Here is a 21,085-nt window from a genome sequence, read left to right on the forward strand (position 1 = left end):
TTATAAAAAAAGAATTAAAAAAAATAATATAGAGAGGTTGTGCAGCCACCCCTCTCTTCTATTGAGGGTAGCCGCACGACATCCTTTTTTAATTTTTCTTTTTCTAAATAATAAGTTAGCTCTTGCGACTACACACTCCTTATCATGACATTGATAATCACAAGTAAATTTTGAATTTGATAATAATTTTATTTTCATGTTAAGGAGGATGTACTCCGGAATGTGAGAGTGAGCGTATATGTATCATTTCTCTTCTTACAATATGTTAAAAAAATAATTTTATAAAATATATTTTATGTTTTAAATTGTTTGTTAATATATATATTAAAAAAAAAAAATTCAAGGATAATTACATAAGACTGAAAGCAATGATAGAGAAGTCACATTATGCCCAGATGCAAATTTAAAATTGCAATGAATTAAGTGTGTAGTGATGCCGCACACGAATTTTCTAGGAAGTAAGATATTTAGTGACACGAAGATTCCATGAGGTCATCTCATGCCTCTTGACAATAAGCAAAAGTTTACTCATTCTTTTTATTTTTTTATTTTTTGGGGGTGGGGGAGGTAAGTAATCATGCTTTTTATTCACCCTAGTGGACTACTAATTAGACACTAATTACAGGATAATTGTGTTTTGCTAACACGGTTTTCACATGTCAATTCCATGAACAAAATTTTCCCCCAAAGCAATAATAGCTCTCTTAGATTATTCATATTGTGCTCTACAAATTTCCTCTATTTTTTATTTTTTTTTTTAAAGTACTTACATTTCACTTTTTATTTTAGTTTTCAACTTCTACCATCTTATTTAAAATTTTAAATATTCATTCTTTTTCTATTTATACTTTAAAGTTATTTACAAAAAAATAAATAAAGTTATTTGCATGTCTTATCAAGAATCAAAAAGCTTTTCTTTTAAAAAAAAAAATGGTGAAACTTAGTGAACATTGTAGCACGTTACTAATTTTGGGCTAAAATACGGGACGCAACTACATTTACACCTAAATTTACATAAACACTTAATTTAATGTGATTGGATACACCACAATACTTGGTAGCCGTTGGTTTTAGTTAATGAAATAATTAGCACAAAGCTTTCTAGTGTAGGTGTTAGCTAATAAGCTACAAGACAATATCCAAAAAAGAAGACAATATGAAAGCTAGAACCAAGACATCCCCACCTCCTTAATAAAGAAGAATCTCTTTCATCAAACTTGTATTATTATTGTTAGGTTGGCCGAATTTCATAAAAATCTAGACAGCTTAAAGAGGATAAGTGAATCTTGCGTTTTAGACCGTCCGAATCAAATGGGCCATGTAATCTTATCTCTTAAGCTGTTTGAATTTCCGTCACATAACAATTTACCCCAAGAATCTCTATTAAACTTGTAAAAAGTAAATTTACAAGATGGGTTAATATAAAAATTGCTCTCCCAAGATTTCCAAGATCCTGCAAAAGCCAAAAGACAGCTCAATTGGGGGACATTCTCACATAAAGCTGTCTAAATAGATTCTCAAGCAATTTGTAAGTGAACTAAGCAGCCGTCCCTCTCTTATTTTGATCTAATCCTCTTCCAATTCCGTCTTGTATCTTTCTCCCTTTCCCTCCCTGTGGAACACTTTCCATTAAAGTATCTGATAAATTACGTGGCCACCTGCAGCCTGAGTTGGCCACTTCATTGGGAAAAAAGACAAAGGGTCCAGTCATGTCACTCACGTGGCCATGAACGTTTTCTAAGTACATTGAGAGTGACTTCAGAGGAATCATTTCCCCCCAAGAAGCTTATTTCATCACTTTCCAAAGCTTATTTCATCATTCTATGAAGAACTGGGGTAACCCTAAGGGAAAAGTACACTGTTTCTCTGCATGTCATATCAATTATCACGTGTACTGATTATCAATTTAACTTAACATTTTCTCATGAGAAGATATATACTCTATTTGGAACCTTGTTCGGTATGAATTTAACGTGAAACATGTTTCTCCACACAATTCTGAACTGCACATGTAACATAGAACCAAATTTATAAGTGTGGATATAAATCATTTGGAATGAAATAAGGTAAATATAAAACAGAATAATATGGAATAAAGGAAAGAGAAAAAGACATAAAAATTAAGGTGGTTTGGCATATTTCTTAAAGGCTCAATAAGTTACATATTTTCTTGATTTTATAATTTGAGTACACAACTTTATTCATAGAGCTTTATATGTGATTTGAAATATTACAAATACAAATATATCTCTTAAATTAGGGTTAACAAATATTATCTACATTCCTTAATTTAGGGAATACAAAATTAACATTTATTTCAAATTATTTATATCCTTAACACACTTAACAGTTGGCAAGGGAATGAAAGGCATTGTTTTTCAAATTTTGATATATAATTTTTGAGTAATGCTATAAGTTCATCTTGTGTCTCTCTTGAGCCTCTTCAATAATGATGTGGCTATTTAAATCACCATTGAGCTAATGATTGATTATTATTGAATTTTGATCAAATGATGATTTTAATAGCCACATTATTCTTGGAGGAACTCAAGAGGAACATAAGAAAGACTTCTAGAATTACTTATAATTTTTTTTTTTTTTTAAAAAAAAATCATTAAAGTTTGACTCCAAATAAGTTCATAGAATTGGCAACAAGTGTTCATGTGTTGGGTTTGAATCGTGGTTAAGTATTGATGCAAAATTATATATGCCAACCGTAACTTACTAATTTCATGTTTGATTGATATTAGATTTGTAGATCACAAAAAAGAAAAGAAAAAATTGATGCATTGAAGATAATTACAAGCTGGTGGGAGCTTTCACACTTATCCTCAGAATAAAGAGTTTGAAGTCATAAGATTTTTCCTTTGTAAGTGGGCAAGTAGAACTGACAACCAATGGAACCCACAACTCCAACCCCCTTTGCCCTTATTTGTGAGAAAGGAGATACCAACCAATACAACGACCATTGACTCCATAATAGTGTAAAACCATCATCACCAGATTCACCACCACCACCAACGACAATCTTTTTTGTTCTAGGGGGCCAATGCCAATCAACTTCGAATTCATAGTAGATTGACATCTCACCCGACGAATGAGGCTTTGTTTGTTTATGTGTTTAGGAGAGTACTTTTTATTTTTAGTTTGAAATAGTATTTTGATGTAACATATATAATGTAAAAATAGTTTTAGGTGTTTGTTGATTGTTGAATGTTTTGTGTTTTTGAGTTGTTTGTTAATGTTTTTGTTTTTAATGATTTGGGTGAAAATCTAGTTTTAACTTATTACGTCAAAATCTTTGAGTTTGGCCTCCGAAACAGAGAAACTATTGAGTTTTTAACTATGACAATTAAAATTGAGTTTTGCTTTAGTGACAAATTTTTCGTCTAATCTTTAACGAAATACTTGTCACTTGTGATATTGTTCATGTTGGACCAATTATAAAAATGTAACATGTGTATCTAGATACATGTCAGCCTTCTACGAAGGCAATTATGCCCCAAATTAAATTAAAAAATATATATATAAAAAAATAAAAAATAAAAAAAATGAGAGGGATAGAGACCCACCCCACCGTCACCCTCCCCTCAAAGGGAGACAATAAATGGTAAGTTGGTAACTCTACCCCTAGAGAGGGATGGTGAGGTGGATGCACCCTCACTAACCTTACAAAGGACAAAGGGGATGATAGAGGTAAAGATTCACCCTACAAAGATGTTTAGGGGTCCCCCAAGGGTAGGTAGGGGTAGAACCACCCCATATCCCTCTATGAGGTGGATCTCCACCCCCACCACCTCCTTATCTGAGTGGAGGGTGGTGATAGTCGGACCTTCACTCCTTTTTTTAATTATTTTTAACATAATTGCCTATATGACAAGTTGGCATGTATTTGGATACAAGTCACTTTTATATTGGTTTGATGGGAACAAAATGACGTACCAAAAATGTGATGGCAAGTTTTAATTATTTGTTGCTCGAGCAAAATTAAAAACTTTAGTTGTCATAATTAAAAACTCAAGTACGTACTTATCTATCGTATCACAAAAGCAAAACTCAAAAGAAGTTTTGGGATTTCACTAAAAAAAAAAAAAAAAAAACCTAGGTCAAACCCATGCATATCCCTATCCATGAGCCGAGTTCACGGGTGCTCGCTAAACTGAAGGCATGACGACGACTTTGACTTGGGAGCTGCGGCATGTCCTATTTGCATCAGCATCACAGCAAAATGGGATTTTCTCAATAATCTATTTATCTAAACAGTAAATTATTGGAGTTTCAACACCAACAAGTAGGTAGAATGTCTAGTGTTAACACAGTCATCACATGCCACTCACTGGGGGAAGGTCTACAAGAGAAAGGAAAGGTCTACAAGAGGGGTTTACCAGGGTTGGATCCAGCAAGACGACTCTGACGCTCAAGTCAATTGATGAGGATGAGAAAAAATATCAACAGTGTTGAGATAAGGCAAATTAGGAGTATCTAAGTAAGTGCCCTCTCCTTTTATATAGGGCTTATCAGTCTCCGTCATTTATTTCTCTTTTAAGGTTTTAGAAACTCTTACCAATAATTGTTACTTAATTAAATAGAGATTCTGTCCTTAAAGTTTGTTAGTGGTTGGCTAAGCTGACAGAGTCAGGAATCAGTTGTGGGGAAGTAATTCTAGGTGGCCTACTTGTATCCTATTAATAATGATATGGTTATTAAAATTACCTTTTGATAAAAATTCAATAATGATTAATCAAAAATCTATTGGTGATTTTAATAGTTATATCATTCTTAGTATGACACATATAGGACACAAGTAGGTTACCTAGAATTACTCGTTGTGAGATGTTACATCTTGGTAAAGATATACCCGCGGATCATAGCTAGCTGTTTGGGCTGCAGGCCTTCCAGGCCCCTTTGGTTGTCGGCTGGCAGACCTTCTAGGCCCTTTGGTCGGTGACTATCAGGTCCTCTAATAGCCCCCCAATAATAGTAGTTCAGGAAAATTTTGTTTGTAAGTTTAGTGGTAACCAGGCCCTCCATCTAGGTTAACGTAATATCTATGACAAAAGCTTATCAACTTCCTTTACACAGAATAGTAGAACAACTCACAAAAATAGACCAAACCCTAACAAATCAGAACTTTGATTCCAGAATAAGAGAAAAACAGATCGAACTAAGATTATGTCAAGGTGTTCAGATTTCTGAACAATTTCAAGGGCAGCCTTGCCTTCTTGATTGGTCATTTCAAGATTAGAACAAAAACTTCTCTACAAATTGCACACAGAAATTGTGTAAATAATAGCACAAACCCATCTTCCCAAAAGGAAATTTTGAGGAAACAAACACACATGCTGCTGATACTAGCCACTGATGCAGATAAAGGAGACCTTTTTAGGGGGTGCTGGGGGCAGCAACTTACCATATAGTCCCTAGCATGTATGGTTCTCATTGCGACAGATTGACCCTTCCCTCCCTCCAGATATTTAAGAATGTTGAACTCTTTTGCCCCTGCCAATGTCTTTCTTTCTGACCCCATTGACAAGACAAGAAATTTCTAAGTGAAATCCACAAAAGCAGGCTCTCATGTACATAGATATATCAACTAAAATATTCTGAAAGATATGCCCTTTGCCTTTGGATTCACGGTCCGAGGCTTGTTTTCTTGTCTTAGTTGTCTACTATCAATGTAGAGTCAAGCAGCCATCATTGCTTCTTGATTTCGTCCTCTACTTCCTTTTATATATATATAAAAGAAAGTAGAGGATGAAATCAAGAAGCAATGATGGCTGCTTGACTCGTAAGACCAAGGTGTGAAATATTTTTAACTAAAATTGGGTGACTTTTAGAGGGAAGGTTCAAACTTCTTAATGCAATTTTATGGACGACTGAGCCAGTGATGGCAACCTGTAAAACAGAGAAATCGTCACCGAATCTGCCAGTCCCATGATACTTAAGTTAGCATGATATTTTGAATGAAAAGAAGGTAATAAGTTGGGGTTTTTTGGGAGACCTAAGAGCCCCCTTTGCTTGATGCCTTGCTTTGCTTTTATAATTTTAATGTCTTTGATACCTTGTCAAGTTCTACTTCAAAAGATAAAATCTTAATGAGACATCTTATACATTATTCTCTCAATCATCTTTTAACTATATTTTTTAGCAAATTCAATAGATTCACCATTAGATTTATGGACTCATATGTAGGTCTCATACAAATTTAATTGTAGATTCATTCATTTACTATAAGGAGATGAGTGAAAGATTGGATAAAAAATAATTTTTATCATTTCTCTTATTTGAGTAGGGTTTACCATATATATCAAATTAATTTTTGTTCGAGTGCATAGTTTCTACGAGGAGAAGATCTTGAATTATTTTTGAGAAAAGTCTACGTACCCCTCAATTGACAATTATCCTGCACAAACTTTCAATTGCAACAATGTCCCTCCCAAACTACAAAAAATTATCAATGTCCCTCTACTGATGAAAATACCCTTAATAAAATTTAAAAATAAAAAATAAAAATAAATAATAAATAAAAAATAAAAAAAGAAAAGAAAAAAAGGAGTGTATTTTTATTTTTATTGAAAAAATTGAAGATCATCTTTGTCTTTTTGCTGACCTTGAAGGACATTATCAATTTTTTTGTAGTTTGGGAAGGACATTATCCTAATTAAAAATTCAATAAGATATTATCAATTCGATGGTATTTTAAATGGACAAAACTACGTGAACTTTGTCTCCTTTTTTTAAGCTTTTGATGGCATGATTATCTTTCATGTACATGTAGGGGCATATTGAGTATAGGACCCATGATAGATTTTATCTCCAACAAAACTCATGACCTTTAATTTGATATTATATAAATCACTACTTGTCTCAAAAGTTTAAGTTAATAAAAAATTATAAATTTAATTATTTTTTATGAAGAGAATTTAATCCTTTTATTCCAACTAATTTTGTGATCAACGTGAAAAAACCAAATTGCCAGAGCCAGAAAGACCTTCTACGTACTTCAGAGGCTTAAAAGCATGAACAAGCACACAGGTTTTGAATCTAAATGATAATCATTTCCATCGGCTGTGGTTCAAACGTAAATTACAGAGTTTGGATTGGTATAAATTTGTTCCCTACACATCTAATCTCATCATCTTCCGACTTCACAGGCCCAAAAAGGAAGTGGGGGGAGAAAAAAGGGAAACAAGGAGATGGAAATAATGAACGAATTTGGAAGGCCATTTATACAGGGGCCGGAGATGATTAACCCAACTCCCACAAAATGTACAATACATTATGCTGACTGCAAAACTTGTTTCTCTCCCTGTTCTGTCTCAGATTTATATCTCAGATTCTGAAGGCATTGCACCTCCTCCTCACCTTCCGCCAGAAAGCAAAGGCAGCAAGATAAACATGAAGCATGCCTGCCATGAATCATCATCTCATGTTGCAGCACTGAGGCCTTCCCAGCGTTTGCAATTTGCCCCACATGCAGATCATCTGCCTTGGAGACTGGTAATGGGCTGTATAATAATCTTCTATGCACCCAAACTGGCAGAACTTCAAGCTATGCACATAGTGAACTGGTTTTGAGCTATTGAACTGCTCCACCCACATTCCCATACTCACATCTTCCATTTTAAACATCTACACAAAGTAGTAATTATATCAATAATCACCAAAAACAAATAAGCCAATAAAAATATGCCGAGTACAATCATTGATGTGCTTGAACCATGATTTCTCATAAGGGGGGCCAAAGCATAAATGCTGGGACAAACCTAATTTTGATAGGGTCCAAACTTAATTTATAGGCCAAAAAATAATTTATGTAGCATATGACAAAATATATGTTTCTCAAACTCGGTGTCACTTACCCTTAATTTATGTTTCTCAAACTCGGATACGATGAAGTGTGATACGTCAGATGACAAAATATAGCCTGGTCCATTTGCATAGGGTGGATAATCTTCTTCTGGCCACTCCTGAAACCACCACAAAATGACAGATTTGGCAAGAGAATCAATATCTAGAATGCGCATCTCTAAAATACCAACAAAAAATAATAATGTAGCGTACAATAGTTACACAAGTAATGTAGGGGAGTTCCTTTTAAGCAACAATAACACCAAATAAAAGATACTCACAACTCAACACTATAAATGTGAACAATACTGATTTATGTCAAACTTTATTGATACCTCTTCTTCTAACAAGCAAAATCCAGCCCAAAAATTCTTCTTCATTGTGCTTCTTTTTCTTTTTTTATATTTTAAATAAAGGTAATGTTTGAAGTAAGACCTATCATCATCAACTCCACCCTTTTACCACCTAAGCCAATCCACAGTGGCTTCAGTCTGTGAATACTTACTGACAAGATAATCCACCAAATCCACCAGTCAATAATCTATTTTGATATTTCACTTTAAAAAAATTGCAATTAAACACGGAAACACCCCCTCCCCCATAAAAATAAAAAATAAATAAACAACAACAAAAAATCGAAGTAATCAATCATCCCCAACTCTAATCAGTTCTACGACAAAAGGCAGGTCAGGTAACAATTGGATGGTGATAACCAATAGAAGAGCTGACTACATCAGAGAGTTTTGCAGGACTACAAAGTAATACGGCGGACTTGATTTTTTTTTCTTTTCTTGTAAGTAACACAGTGGACTTGATTGAAATAAGTAATATCATCTAAAAACAATAATGCATTGAGTCAACAAACAAAGTTTGAATTATACAGATATAAGAAACTAGTTAACAATATTAGTGGTATCAGAACCAGCACGTTCTTCCATACCTCATATGTCACCGCCCATTTACCATAGCGCAGGGGCTTATGGAAGTAATTTATGTTCCCAATGTACAAGCTCCTACCCTCGGGCACCTTCTTTGCTTCATCAAAAACTGCATCCACTCGCACAAATGTGTCATCATCACACTTCATAATATACTTAGAAGATACTGTGCGAACCTGTAAACAAAGAACGGAAGACATTAAGTGCAATGATCTTAGTAGAAGAACCTACAAGTTAATATTAATTTTCTTCAATTTGTATTTATTCCACAACTCACCCCATATTCACAGATGGCAACAGTTTTCAAGACAACGAGATCATAGTTATCCATGTAAGGCACAATAACAATATCTCCAAAAAACTCTGCTTCTTTCTTCAATTCAACATTCACTTCCTTTCTTGTGTGCTGTCCAAATATCAATTCAAAAGGTATTTAATAATCTCCAAGTTGAATTCCGTATTTTAGCCTACAGCCATCAAAACTGCAAGTTCCAAATGTGTTTTCACTTACCAATGCTACAAAGAAACGAGCTACCACATTCGAAGATTTGATAAGCTTATGCTGCATCCAAGACTTCCTTACAGCCATCCGCTCACCAAAATGGTTGCCAGCAGAGAGAATACCAATGAAAAGCTCCACATCCCCATCCGGAAGTGGTGGGGCCTTCCATCGGCTTGAAAACTCAAGATGTCGCTGTGGAGAAAAACTAGGATGTGATGCAGGTAAAGAGGCAGCAAAGACAGAGTGGACATCAACATCCCCACTCACTGCTAGCCCAGTGGCATCCTCCAAAGTAAATCCCTGTTGACATTAATAAACAATCTTAAAAGAGATCCATATTTAAATTGAGATAAAAAGATTGAAGATAATACTCACGGTGCGATAAGGGAAGGATGTGACATGCCGCCCATCAACATTAATATGATAACCCTCAAATCCGGCACTAATAGTTAGAACAAACAGCTTGCCTTCTCCAAATGCAAATGGCCAGTCAACAGTAACCTTTTTCGTTCGGCCTATTAATCGGTTCAACCACCATGTTGCCTTAGACTCCTCTGAGCCATCGTCATCATCTCGAATCCACTTCTCGCACTTCACATGATCATCAACTACAGCCAGTCAAAGGAATTGCTCAATTTGTTGCTACCACAGTAAAAAAGGATGAAGGAAGCTACGAGAAAATATTCCAATATAAAGTATGTTTTTTGGAACAGTTTTATATGTGGGGGATAATGCAGATTTGAGAAGAACAAATGCCAAATGATTATAACAAATCAAAATAGAACATGAGCGGGGAAGAGAGCAACAAGATCCTCAATTTGGAATCTTTTTTCCCCTTGTGATACTTTAGAGTTGCTAAGAGGATGGAAAGAGATGTTTCAAATCTTATAACTACAATTGCAACCCAGATCAGTTTTAAGATACCACGTAACCGACTCTTTTTCACACATCTTCTCCATAAGCACTATGAGCACCATATTTCAGTAACACTCTGTTTCTGCATCAATTCAATCATCAACATGAACTCAAGTGGAAATATTTCACCTGCCTTCTCGGGGGTGATTATTCTGAATACGGGCCACACCAGGTTGCCCTTCCCCATCCCAAGTGAAGGTAGAGCGAGATAAAATCACTTCCTGTCAAAGGAATTTACTAAGAATATCGATCCTTGAAGAAACTTAAACTCCTAATGTTCTAACCCCGAGACATCAGGAAAGTCTCAAGCAATTACAGCCCAGATGTAGTTTTTGTAAATCTATCATGAATGCTCGTCTCCTACCCATTAAGCACTAAAAAACTAAAACATCCTAATGAAACAGCAATACAAATTACACCGTGCTGACATAGAATACTCCCCGAAAATGCATTCCGTAAATCTGCTTCAATTTTCTAAGCCAGGTTTCAAAACCCCGACAAGAAGCACTTCGTTTTTGATATATAATCACCCTGTGAATAAAATGAAAGTTTCTTTACCATCCATAAACTCTTCACCGGTGATAGGTAACTTTTCCACAAGCTATTTCCCCACAATCAAACCCAACCATATCAAAACTACTTCATTTCATTTACCCAATAACTCAAACAGATGCAGCAAAGAAATCTCAACAAAAAGCAGTCCCATTTCAACAAAATCTTAATCGACTCACCAGTTTCTTCATCAGCCTTAGACTTCCACCCCTCGCACCTCAACGCCGACCCCCACTGCATCCTATAGCATGTATTGAGCTCAATCACAGGCTTCCCACTCCAGTCCCCTTTCAACCTCGGATTAAAATGCAAAACTCTAGGTGGATCCTCGCCATCCACGGTCTTCAAGCCCTGCAACTCCACCATGAACTGCGACACCATCACCGAGTCCTCGTCCTCCCTCATCAGCGCTATCTTCGGGTCGTTCTCGGCATGTGCCGGCCTCGGCTTCCCGACCAAAGTCACGTGCGAACCCAGCGTGAGCCCGCAGGGCAGCACCAAGACCTGCTTGCGAGCCAAGAAATCCGACCCAGACACAGAAACCGAATGCGGGCACTCCTCCACCGAGCGGTTCTCGCTCCTCTGGGCGATAACCTTAGCTTTCCCAGATTCAATCTCTTCCCAGAACTTCTTCCCCACTTCCCAGGCCACCCTCACCGACTTGTAAAGCTCCGACGCCCCGTTCCCACGACCCCAATCGAAAGCCTTCGGGTCGAAGGCCAAACCGGACAAAATCTTGTACTCCGCGTGTCGATACTGAGCCGGCTGGGGCGAGTTTAAGGAAATGAGCTTGTTGGGGCGAGTTGGGGCCTCTCGTTCTTCCAAGTCCTCCTCGGACTCGAGCCTTGGTGAACGAGATAGAGCCTCCTGGGACACAGCGCTGAACCCAGTCCTTAACACGAAGGGGATTTCTAGGGTTATCAGAAGCACATACAGAAGCCCAACTCCGATCAGAATCTGAATCGATCTTTGCCTGCTCAGAGACACGAACATGTCGAACTTTTCCAATTTCGCCCTCTTCATCCCTGATTTCAAGACAAATATTCCCCGGAATCCCAATCAAAACCCCTAAATCTTCACGTAAATTCACTGTGTTGGGTTTCAAGTTTCAAAATTGAACACGAGAAAATTCTAGAATAATATATATATATATAAGAGCTACAGGGAAAAAAGAGTTAGGTCAGCAACAACGGCCTCAAGCGCGTAGAACAAGGGAAACAGAGAAGAAATTCGGAGCTGCTTGAGGAGATTGGGGATTTGAAATGGAGGTCGGTGACGAAAGCAATTTCCACGAACTGGAGAATTCTTTTACTTTTCCAATTGAACAATTAAGAGCTTTTTGAAACGGAATTTGGGTGCTTTGAATATTTGAAAACGACGACAATAAATATGTGAAGTGGTGGGTTCGGGCTTGGAATGTGTACTCGCTTCAGTACTCGCCTCCTCCAGTGGGACCTTCTTCTTTGTCTGTGATTACCGATTAGATGTGTAAAACGACAATGACAAATGCGGTAACGACTATCGATAATTAACGTATTGGAAGGAAAGAGACGTGTTGGAGATGTGTAATTATGGGTAAATTAAGAGAAATCTAACGCCTGGATTTTTGAATGGGATATTTAACCTACCTCTTGTTGTTGTGCAATATTTGGGCCCTACGTTTAAATTTATGCTCTAAATCTATAAATTTTTAAGGTTGTTGGATTTAAATATTCACATAAGATAAATTTATAATTTTACATATTCTCTAGAAATAACATAGTGTTGTTGTTAGGATACCGCAGCTTAAATCCCGATCAAGCGCAATAGGCTGCCGGTACCCAATGAGAGCATGAAACTAATCCAAATTCCACTTATTCGAGTTGTTTGAATTTTTTTTTTTTTTTTAGTAATAGATGACAGTCTGCCTTAACTCTCATATGAGACTGTCCTATCGCTATAATTTTTATTACAATTTTTTGTACAAATTGGATAAGTCTCGTTAGTGGTTGGAAAAGGGTATTAGTCATATTTTACAAGTGCCACTCTCTATGTCAAAATGGGAGAGTAAAAATATTTGGGAATGGGCATTCAAATGAGACCTCTCAATAAAAATAAATATACCCTTTTCCCTTCCCCCATTGAATAGAAAATAAATAACAACAACAACGTAGCAACGAGAAATAACATACGTACTTCATTCCCAGATCCCCTTCCTTTTGACTGTCTTAATCACAAAAAAATAAATAAATAAAAAGTCGCAAGTACGTAGTGTGTGCTTAGTCTAGCGAGTGGGGATCAAAAATATTAATTAAGGCACATTTAATTTCGTATCGAAAGTTTCGCCTCTGCGCCAGAAACCAAAATATGTGTCTTGCAGAGAAAACGCAAGAGACAGGTGGTGCTCTCTCTCTCTCTCTCTCTCTCTCTCTCTTTTTTCAATTATCATTTATAATCTTAAGGAGAAACGACTTTTACCATCAACTATAATTCCTTGGTATTTATTTCTAGAACCGTCAATTGTACTATTTTGTCATAAATTATTATTTTGTGTTTAAAACTTTCTTCCGTTAATTAAAATCATTAATTTAGACTATTAATTCGTCACTTTGTGTCATTTTGCTTCCATAAACTACAATGTGTTATCACTTTAACCGTCCGAGTTAATAGCTTTCACTGACAGAAATAAGGTTTTAGGCACAAAGTGATAGTTCATGAAAAAAGTGTCAAGACGTTATAATTTATGGGAGCAAAATGTAGTTTCCCTAATTATAATTTTCCTGTTTATTTTACATCCACGGTGGAAACAACCCATTAGTTGTTGAATGCCGCCATAATTTTTTTTTTTTTTTTTAATAATAATCTGATTAAGCCAAAAATTTGATTTAAAGTGTATTTGAGATTGCAATTTTATAAAAATAATCTATATTTTTAAAAGATATCGTAAAATGTAAAGTGTTTTTACGTGTGAAAAAAGTGAGTCAATAAGTAAACAACATTTACGAGAAGGGTAAGATATAAGTCATATAGTTTACTTCGTTAAAAAAAATTATTTTTCAATCGTTGTTGACATTTTCATATACTTCAAATGGTAAAACATTCCTTTCGTGACAATCCTTTATAAATCACTTCATAACTTAAACTACCTTGGAAAACCTTCCTTTCACAAAACTATTCTTAACATATCACATCATAAATGAAAATCATAACAAGTTGCATTATAATCTTAAAGTGTCTTGAGTGTAGGGTTTTGGAATTTGGATTCCCTTGTAATTAGGGTTTTGAGTTTTGACTAAATCACTTCATAAATCAAACTACCTTGGAAAACCTTCCTTTCACAAAACTATTCTTAACATATCACGACATAAATTAAAATCATAACAAGTTGCATTATAATCTTAAAGTGTCTTGAGTGTAGGGTTTTGGAATTTGGATTCCCTTGTAATTAGGGTTTTGAGTTTTGACTAAATCACTTCATAAATTAAACTACCTTGGAAAACCTTCCTTTCACAAAACTATTCTTAACATATCACGTCATAAATTAAAATCATAACAAGTTGCATTATAATCTTAAAGTGTCTTGAGTGTAGGGTTTTGGAATTTGGATTCCCTTGTAATTAGGGTTTTGAGTTTTGACATTGTATTTGTGTTGTTTTTTTCTTTCAATTTTTTAATTTCTTTTTAGAGTGTCTTCATAATTATTATTTATAACCTAATCCCTAAAAGCAATCACTTTCTAAACTTTTTTTTTTTTTTTTTAAATTTCTTATTTATTAATTTGCAGTTATCAGATATGATAGAGATTACATTGTTTAGTATCAAAACAGTCTTTAGAAACAACTTCATCCAAGATTAACAATGACTTGGAGTCTTCGAGGATAATTATCCCTCAAAATTTAATGATTAAATGACATAAAATATGAAAAATGTTTCGGTTCATCTTGGTGTTCTCCTTATTCTACGTGAATATTGTTTTATAAAAAACATATAAGGGATCAATGGGGTAATTTTTTTTTTTTTTTTTTTTTTAGAAAATAATATACACGTAATATGAAGAGAACACATGAGAAACCGTAACATTTTTCATAAAATATATTTACATCTTTATATAGGGAGTAAAATCTTAACTCATGAGGAAATCCTAACCTAAAGAAAATAAAAACAAACTCTTAAAATATTGTGACTAGACTGCTGATCCAAACGAGTTAAGAAAAATACAACTAATAAGATTGACAGTAATATATAATATGACGATGATAAGAATTAAGGGACAAAGTTTTCCTTTAAAATGGCTTAAAAAAATCTCTTTTAATGCAGACTATTAAATTGAAGTGCTTAAAATCACACGTTCTATTAAAACAATTAGTGATTTTCAACAATAATTATGAAAAATTATTCGTTAACTTAATAGATTTGATTATAAGTTTCCAAGGAGTAGCTCAATCGGCTGTGGACCACGTCTAATGAAGCGGAGGTCACTAGTTCGAATCCCTCTCCCTCTTCCCTTGTGTGGACATATTAAAAAAAAAAAAGAAACAGACTTGATTAGAAGAAAATACTCTATCCAATTTAAAAGGAAAACTTTATTCCACTTAGACGTCATATCACTCTTTCCCTCCTTCTATTGTTTCAAAAAGTTGCAAATTATTTAAAGGTTTCTTCTTTTTTTTCTTCCGCTTTTGAGTGGGAAAGTTCCATGATCGAGCTTAATGGGGTCTTCACTTTCCCAATTTCTCACTGGCTGCTATTACTTTTTGTTTTCTCTCTTTTTTCTTTTTGTCTTTTTTTTTTCTTTTTAATTTGTAAAAGTTGGTCATGGGTGACAACTACTTTAGTTCATTTAGCAAATTTGGTCGGGAAGTTAATGATAATATGAGAATCGATTAATCATATTATCTAATATTTTTCAAATTGTCTGAGACAAAATAAAGACTATGAAGAATGAGAAAGAGAACCATCACCTCCCTTTATTAAAATTTTAATTCTGTCTTTTTAAAATAAAATAAAAAAATTAGCAAACAATTCAAACGCAAGACACTCATAAAAATACAAAAATAATTTTTATTTTATGTCATATTAAAATAAATTCAAAACACATTATAAAAAAAAAAAAAAAAAAAAAAAAAAAGGTCAAGGTCAAGGTCAACTATGTCACCCAAAAAATAAAAGAATATGTCAAAGCAACTGAAAATTGAAATATTCAGTGAAGATGGCTTGACTATTTGTTTAGCATATAATTTCGTCTTCAGTTTGTATTCTGATTATAATCTTCTAATCATTATAATCTCTATTAAAAATTCAAAAATCTTTAGACACAAAATCCCTCCACCAGAAAAATAAGACAATTTATTATTTTGCTACGGAGAGATTGGAAAGTGAAGAGTAACTAATGCTCCTATTGTTAAGCAAATGTGATAATGTTCATCGTCATTGGATCATACTTTATTAAGAAAAGAAAAAAATAATCTAAAGACTGATATACGTTGTTATTTCAACCCAGTAATATGAGAGTGAATTGAAAGATCAGTATTTAGAATTACTCTATTTTTAAGCACGAAATGACATAAAAAATAAGTTTGTTGGATATTGACTTGATTAAACTTTTAACCCTTAGAATCAAAACATCATCACATTTATGGCAGCCTACTTTATTTGACATTGATATAATGATAGCTATTTCTCTTTTTGGTGGCTTCTCTGATCAACTATCCATATTCAATGACTTAAAACTATACACAAACACAATATCAAAACATTTTAATCCAACCTATCCAATATCCGTCACTTCTTTTTAACTCAAACCGTGATGTAGAAGCTTTCTAATTTTTGTTTTGTTATTATTATATATATATATATATATATTTTAAAGTTTTGGTAAGCATCTTGTGTAGCCGGCGGACTAATCTTGCACGTCACATTTAAAAGGGCCTCACAATTTATGCTAAGATTTGACCCTTTTCATCGTAATTAGTTTGTCTTCTCTCTTGGGTTGTAGCAAATGCTTAATTGTCATCTAAATAAATTAAATAATGACTCTTTGCATTAAAAACTATTTATTTATTTATTAACTTTTTGCGCCACTTGATGTCCAAAATTCCATATAACTATTTATTTTCTTCGTCAATAACTTTCCATTCCTTCAAACGAACTGGCTATACACCACAAGGAAAAGATGTAGCCCAACTAGCTATCAAAGCTTCTTTATATTATCTTTTCAAATCGGTGTTCCCAAAGGGCAGCTATTTGTGTTTCAATAAAGAAAATGAAATCCTTTCCCTTGGACCTAAGGTTAGATTTGGAAGATGGAATGATGATTCTTTAAGAAGATGAATATGTACAAGTTGTTAGAATATATGATATAGTATATTTTGAAGATAATTACCTTTTAGGATTGGTTGTAATCTTTAGACCGTGTATGGATGAAGGATACCCCATGTGTATTTAGAATATTATACTTGCTGAGCAAGAATTTTCGGGTTGATTTTTATAAGAATGACTTATTTCAAAAAACAAAAAGAAAAAATGATTGGTTATAATCAAATTTGATGATAATAAAAAATTATTTGATTTGATTATCATATTTATTTTTATCTTCACCTACTATAATTATCCTATAAATGTGAGTTTTTTTTTTTTTGTAAATATTATCAAATAATAAAAGCAAGATGTAGTACTCTTTTTTAGCGGTGGACGTAGTTGTATCTAACACTGAACTGCTTATAAATCTTTGTTTACAATTTCTTTATGTTTTCGCTTTTCTATATAATTTCCACTTCAATATTAGTTTCTTTTTTACTAATTAAGAAATAATAATAATACAAGAAGACGGAATTGAATAACACTTTCTTCTTTTTTTCTTTTTTTCTTTTTTTTTTTTTTTTGTTTAATGACAAGGAAGGAATACCTAGAATTTTTAAGTAAGGACCAAAACTCACAAAAATTCTCTTAGTGTTCTAGTTAATTCTTGTGGTTTGTATAATTTGAAGTTGTTGGAGTATAATTTTTTTTGTTTTTTGTTTTGCAAGTAAATGATTAATAATTTAACATAGTATAAAAGTGAAGAAGGTTATGATCAAATTCAAATTTAATTCCCCACTTTACCCTCAATGTCAATTATATATTTCAACATTTCAATTAAGAAAAAATTAGAAAGGTTAATTATGGAGCCCCACTTACCCTGGGCAAGGCTCATACATCCAATAGGGTCAAATTCATTCGGAGCTGCTGATTGATTATATATGCATTGAGACACCGGCCACTAACTTTGAATCTCCTTAATTACTTAATTACGTTGGAAAGCAACAACTTTACATAGTGCTAATGCCCTTTAATCCCAAAAGTAACGGTAACTTTATCATCCTAGTAAATGATAATTCGAATTTGCTAGTACCCGGTTGGCTGTTCCAACCAAATTCTTGTTGTAAACAAAACTCACTTCATATTTTATTGATATAATCTGTAGGAAGTATCATTACATTAATCAAAAGAAAATATAATTTGGTCGGTTATACCTGTCGTACGTTACTCTGGAAAGTTTAAGTTTATAATGTGAGGCTAAAAACTTGTAGAGCTGTGCCACATGCTGGGTGTTCTCTTTATAAAGGAACATAACACAAGAATAATAATAATAATAGAAAAAATCAATATCCGATCCTTTATGTAATATATGCTAATATGTATACCTTTATGTAATTATCTTATACATATAATACTTATAGTTTATTCCTTAGTTGGCATTTGGAATAAGCTTCTTGTTCTTGACCTGTCTTATGACAGGCCAGTTAGTTTGCGTTGGAGTTTTATGTTGCTATTGCGCATGCATGCACTTGACCACCCCCGAGCCCGAGCCCGAACTAGAGCCCAAGCCTAATATCGAGTCGAGTAGGGGTAGTATCTGTTCGGTTGATATCGGTAGAGGTTTTTTGGCCTACTGATTCGTGAAAGTCGGTTAAGTCAGTTAATTATTTGTTACAAGTTTTTATGTTAAGATTTATCTACTTCTTTGAAACTATAAAAATATCAATAAAGCATATGCTTTATAAATGAAAATAAAAAGTAAATTTATGGAGCACAAACCAAAAGGTTATCCACAAATCAACTGAACAAACACAATAAAAGAGCCTACCAGATAAAATTCAAAATTCAGGCAAGCCAATTAAAATTCGAAGGCGGCGGCATGGGGATTGCCATGTTGGATATATATGATAGGCAAGCCAATGTGGGGGTGGAAGGTGGAATGGACTTGTGCGAATGTGCATGCAGGCTGTGACTTGTTGGTGTAATTGACAGGCAGCTGGCATTGACATGAACCAAGCCCTCCACTCGTGTGTGAGTCCAAGGCATTAACATGGACAAGAGCCAAGTTGTGTGTGCAAGCAAACGAAGCACTTACGGGCTGGGGATTGGCAAACATCAGATAATAAGCTGGTCCATAACTCCTAAACAACGTTCAGCCCACACGCTTAGAGATGACCTCTCGGCACATGGCCTGCTAAACCCCCCAAAATAATTGTTTTACTTGGGTTGGCCTCCAAAAATTCAAAAATTCAAAAATTAAAAAAAAAAACACTACCCTCAGCCAAAAGAAATCCTCTAAAACAAAAAAAAGCTATATAGTAATTCATTCCCAAAAAAACTATATAGAAAAGGTCTCTCATAACATAATTATTGAAATACAAATATTTATGAATTTTTTAAATCCAAACCAAAAGTTCCAAAGGAAGCCACCAGTTTTTTTTTTTCTTTTTTTTTTTTAAAAAAAATCATATGACATGTCTCAAAACATGATATGACATGTTTTCAACTTTTTCCCTATACCCTTATTGTTCTTTCAAAGTTTCATTCTTTTTTTTGTTGGCAGTTTGACTAATCCCTTTCTTTTTAATTTTCTCTTTTCATGTCTTCATTTTCTTTCTTTGCAAACAAAGAATGCAAAAGCCTAATAAATACATATTACAGTCTTTACAGAAGACTAAAATGTAAAAGAGGCTCGGTATTTAATAAATCCTCTTCCACTTTTATTTCTAATTTTTCTTCCTTCTCTTACCAAATCTCATTGTATTGTGTTATTTTGACCAGGTTAAAAGAGTTAACTACTTTAGTTGCTAGCCTATCACGCTCCCACATAGGCTATAGTTACATTGACAAACAACACAAAACTTAGTAAAACACTAAGTTGTCTAGGTGTTTTATTGTTTTGATGTTGGCATGTTACTATAAGTAAAACCAAATGCCAAGTCTTGTTCATGATTATTCTGTTTTTTATTAGTTTTTATTTTCACATTAATTATAGGGCATTGATGCTTCACTAGTGAAAATAATGAAAGGAAGATTATCTCAAATATCATAGATTCTAAACAGTTCGTATATACTCATGCAGGCGTAGTACGTTGTTCCATGTTGCTGCAAGCTTGCAAAGACTCTTAAGGGTTTTCAATATCATTTATGATTTTCTTCAATTACTTAAATCCCTTGTCTAAAATAGTTTCTCTTTTCAAACTTGTGATAATTAGAAACTAAACCAGAAGTCATTTTCTTTACACAAGGAGCTAACAAATATAAACAAATCCATAGTTTATGTTAACTTAGTTAGATTTAAGCTACGTTTAACCAAATATTTCACCCAATTCGAACCTGACTCAAATGCTCTTGAAGCCAAGCATGTGAGTATGGTGGAGTTAGAGAGAGAGAGAGAGAGTAATCTTTATTTCCATCTCAAACCGTTAATGCGAAGATGCCATACATCATGCAGATTTAGTTAAATGGGAGCTAAGCCCCATGCTTTTCTTGCCTCCACACTTGTTATACCTTTAATCCCTTCTCCCCCATCCTCTCTTTCCTCTCAAAGAGCATTTACAAAGGAAGTTGTTTGAAGTATCATTACTATCATCAACCCTCCTCTCTATCTTTTACTCTTTGTTTCATGCTTTCTTTTTCATTTTGGATTTGATTTTGGGTTCATAGACAAGATGGTAAGGCCTCCTTGCTGCGACAAGCTGAACCTTAAAAGGGGTCTCTGGACTGAAGAGGAAGATGCAAAGATACTTGCACATGTCTCAAAACATGGCACAGGAAACTGGACTGCTGTTCCTAAAAAAGCAGGTTAATTAATTAGTTCAATCTCCATAATGGATTGTATATATTAGCCTAACCAGAATTCAGTTTATCTAATTAATAATTTGTTCAATCTCTTCTGCAGGACTTAAGAGATGTGGGAAGAGCTGCAGGCTAAGGTGGACTAACTACCTGAGGCCTGATCTTAAGCATGACAGCTTCACACCCCAAGAAGAGGAGATGATTGTCAGGCTTCATTCTGCCATTGGTAGCAGGTGGGATTTCTATATATTTT

General features: G+C 34.2%; 2 protein-coding genes across 2 annotated transcripts in view; one reads left to right on the top strand and one right to left on the bottom strand.

The window, feature by feature from the left end:
- Positions 1-7,045: 7,045 nt before the first annotated feature.
- On the bottom strand, positions 7,046-12,122 carry LOC132175184 (hydroxyproline O-galactosyltransferase GALT6). Its single transcript, XM_059587046.1, has 7 exons — positions 10,938-12,122; positions 9,667-9,899; positions 9,301-9,591; positions 9,067-9,195; positions 8,792-8,965; positions 7,863-7,970; positions 7,046-7,632 (listed from the first exon to the last, which is right to left on the bottom strand). Exons 1-7 carry the CDS (start codon positions 11,779-11,781, stop codon positions 7,423-7,425), a joined length of 1,989 nt encoding a protein of 662 aa, XP_059443029.1. The 5' UTR covers positions 11,782-12,122; the 3' UTR covers positions 7,046-7,422.
- An 8,583-nt stretch (positions 12,123-20,705) lies between these two features.
- The window catches only part of LOC132173541 (transcription factor MYB35-like), a 3,276-nt gene continuing 2,896 nt past the window's right edge, over positions 20,706-21,085 (top strand). Inside the window, exons 1-2 of the mRNA XM_059585054.1 lie at positions 20,706-20,838; positions 20,936-21,065. Coding sequence (XP_059441037.1) covers positions 20,706-20,838; positions 20,936-21,065 — 263 coding nt within the window. The remainder of the gene's footprint in view (positions 20,839-20,935; positions 21,066-21,085) is intronic.

Source organism: Corylus avellana, chromosome ca3, assembly GCF_901000735.1.
Source record: "Corylus avellana chromosome ca3, CavTom2PMs-1.0".
Taxonomy (NCBI): domain Eukaryota; kingdom Viridiplantae; phylum Streptophyta; class Magnoliopsida; order Fagales; family Betulaceae; genus Corylus; species Corylus avellana.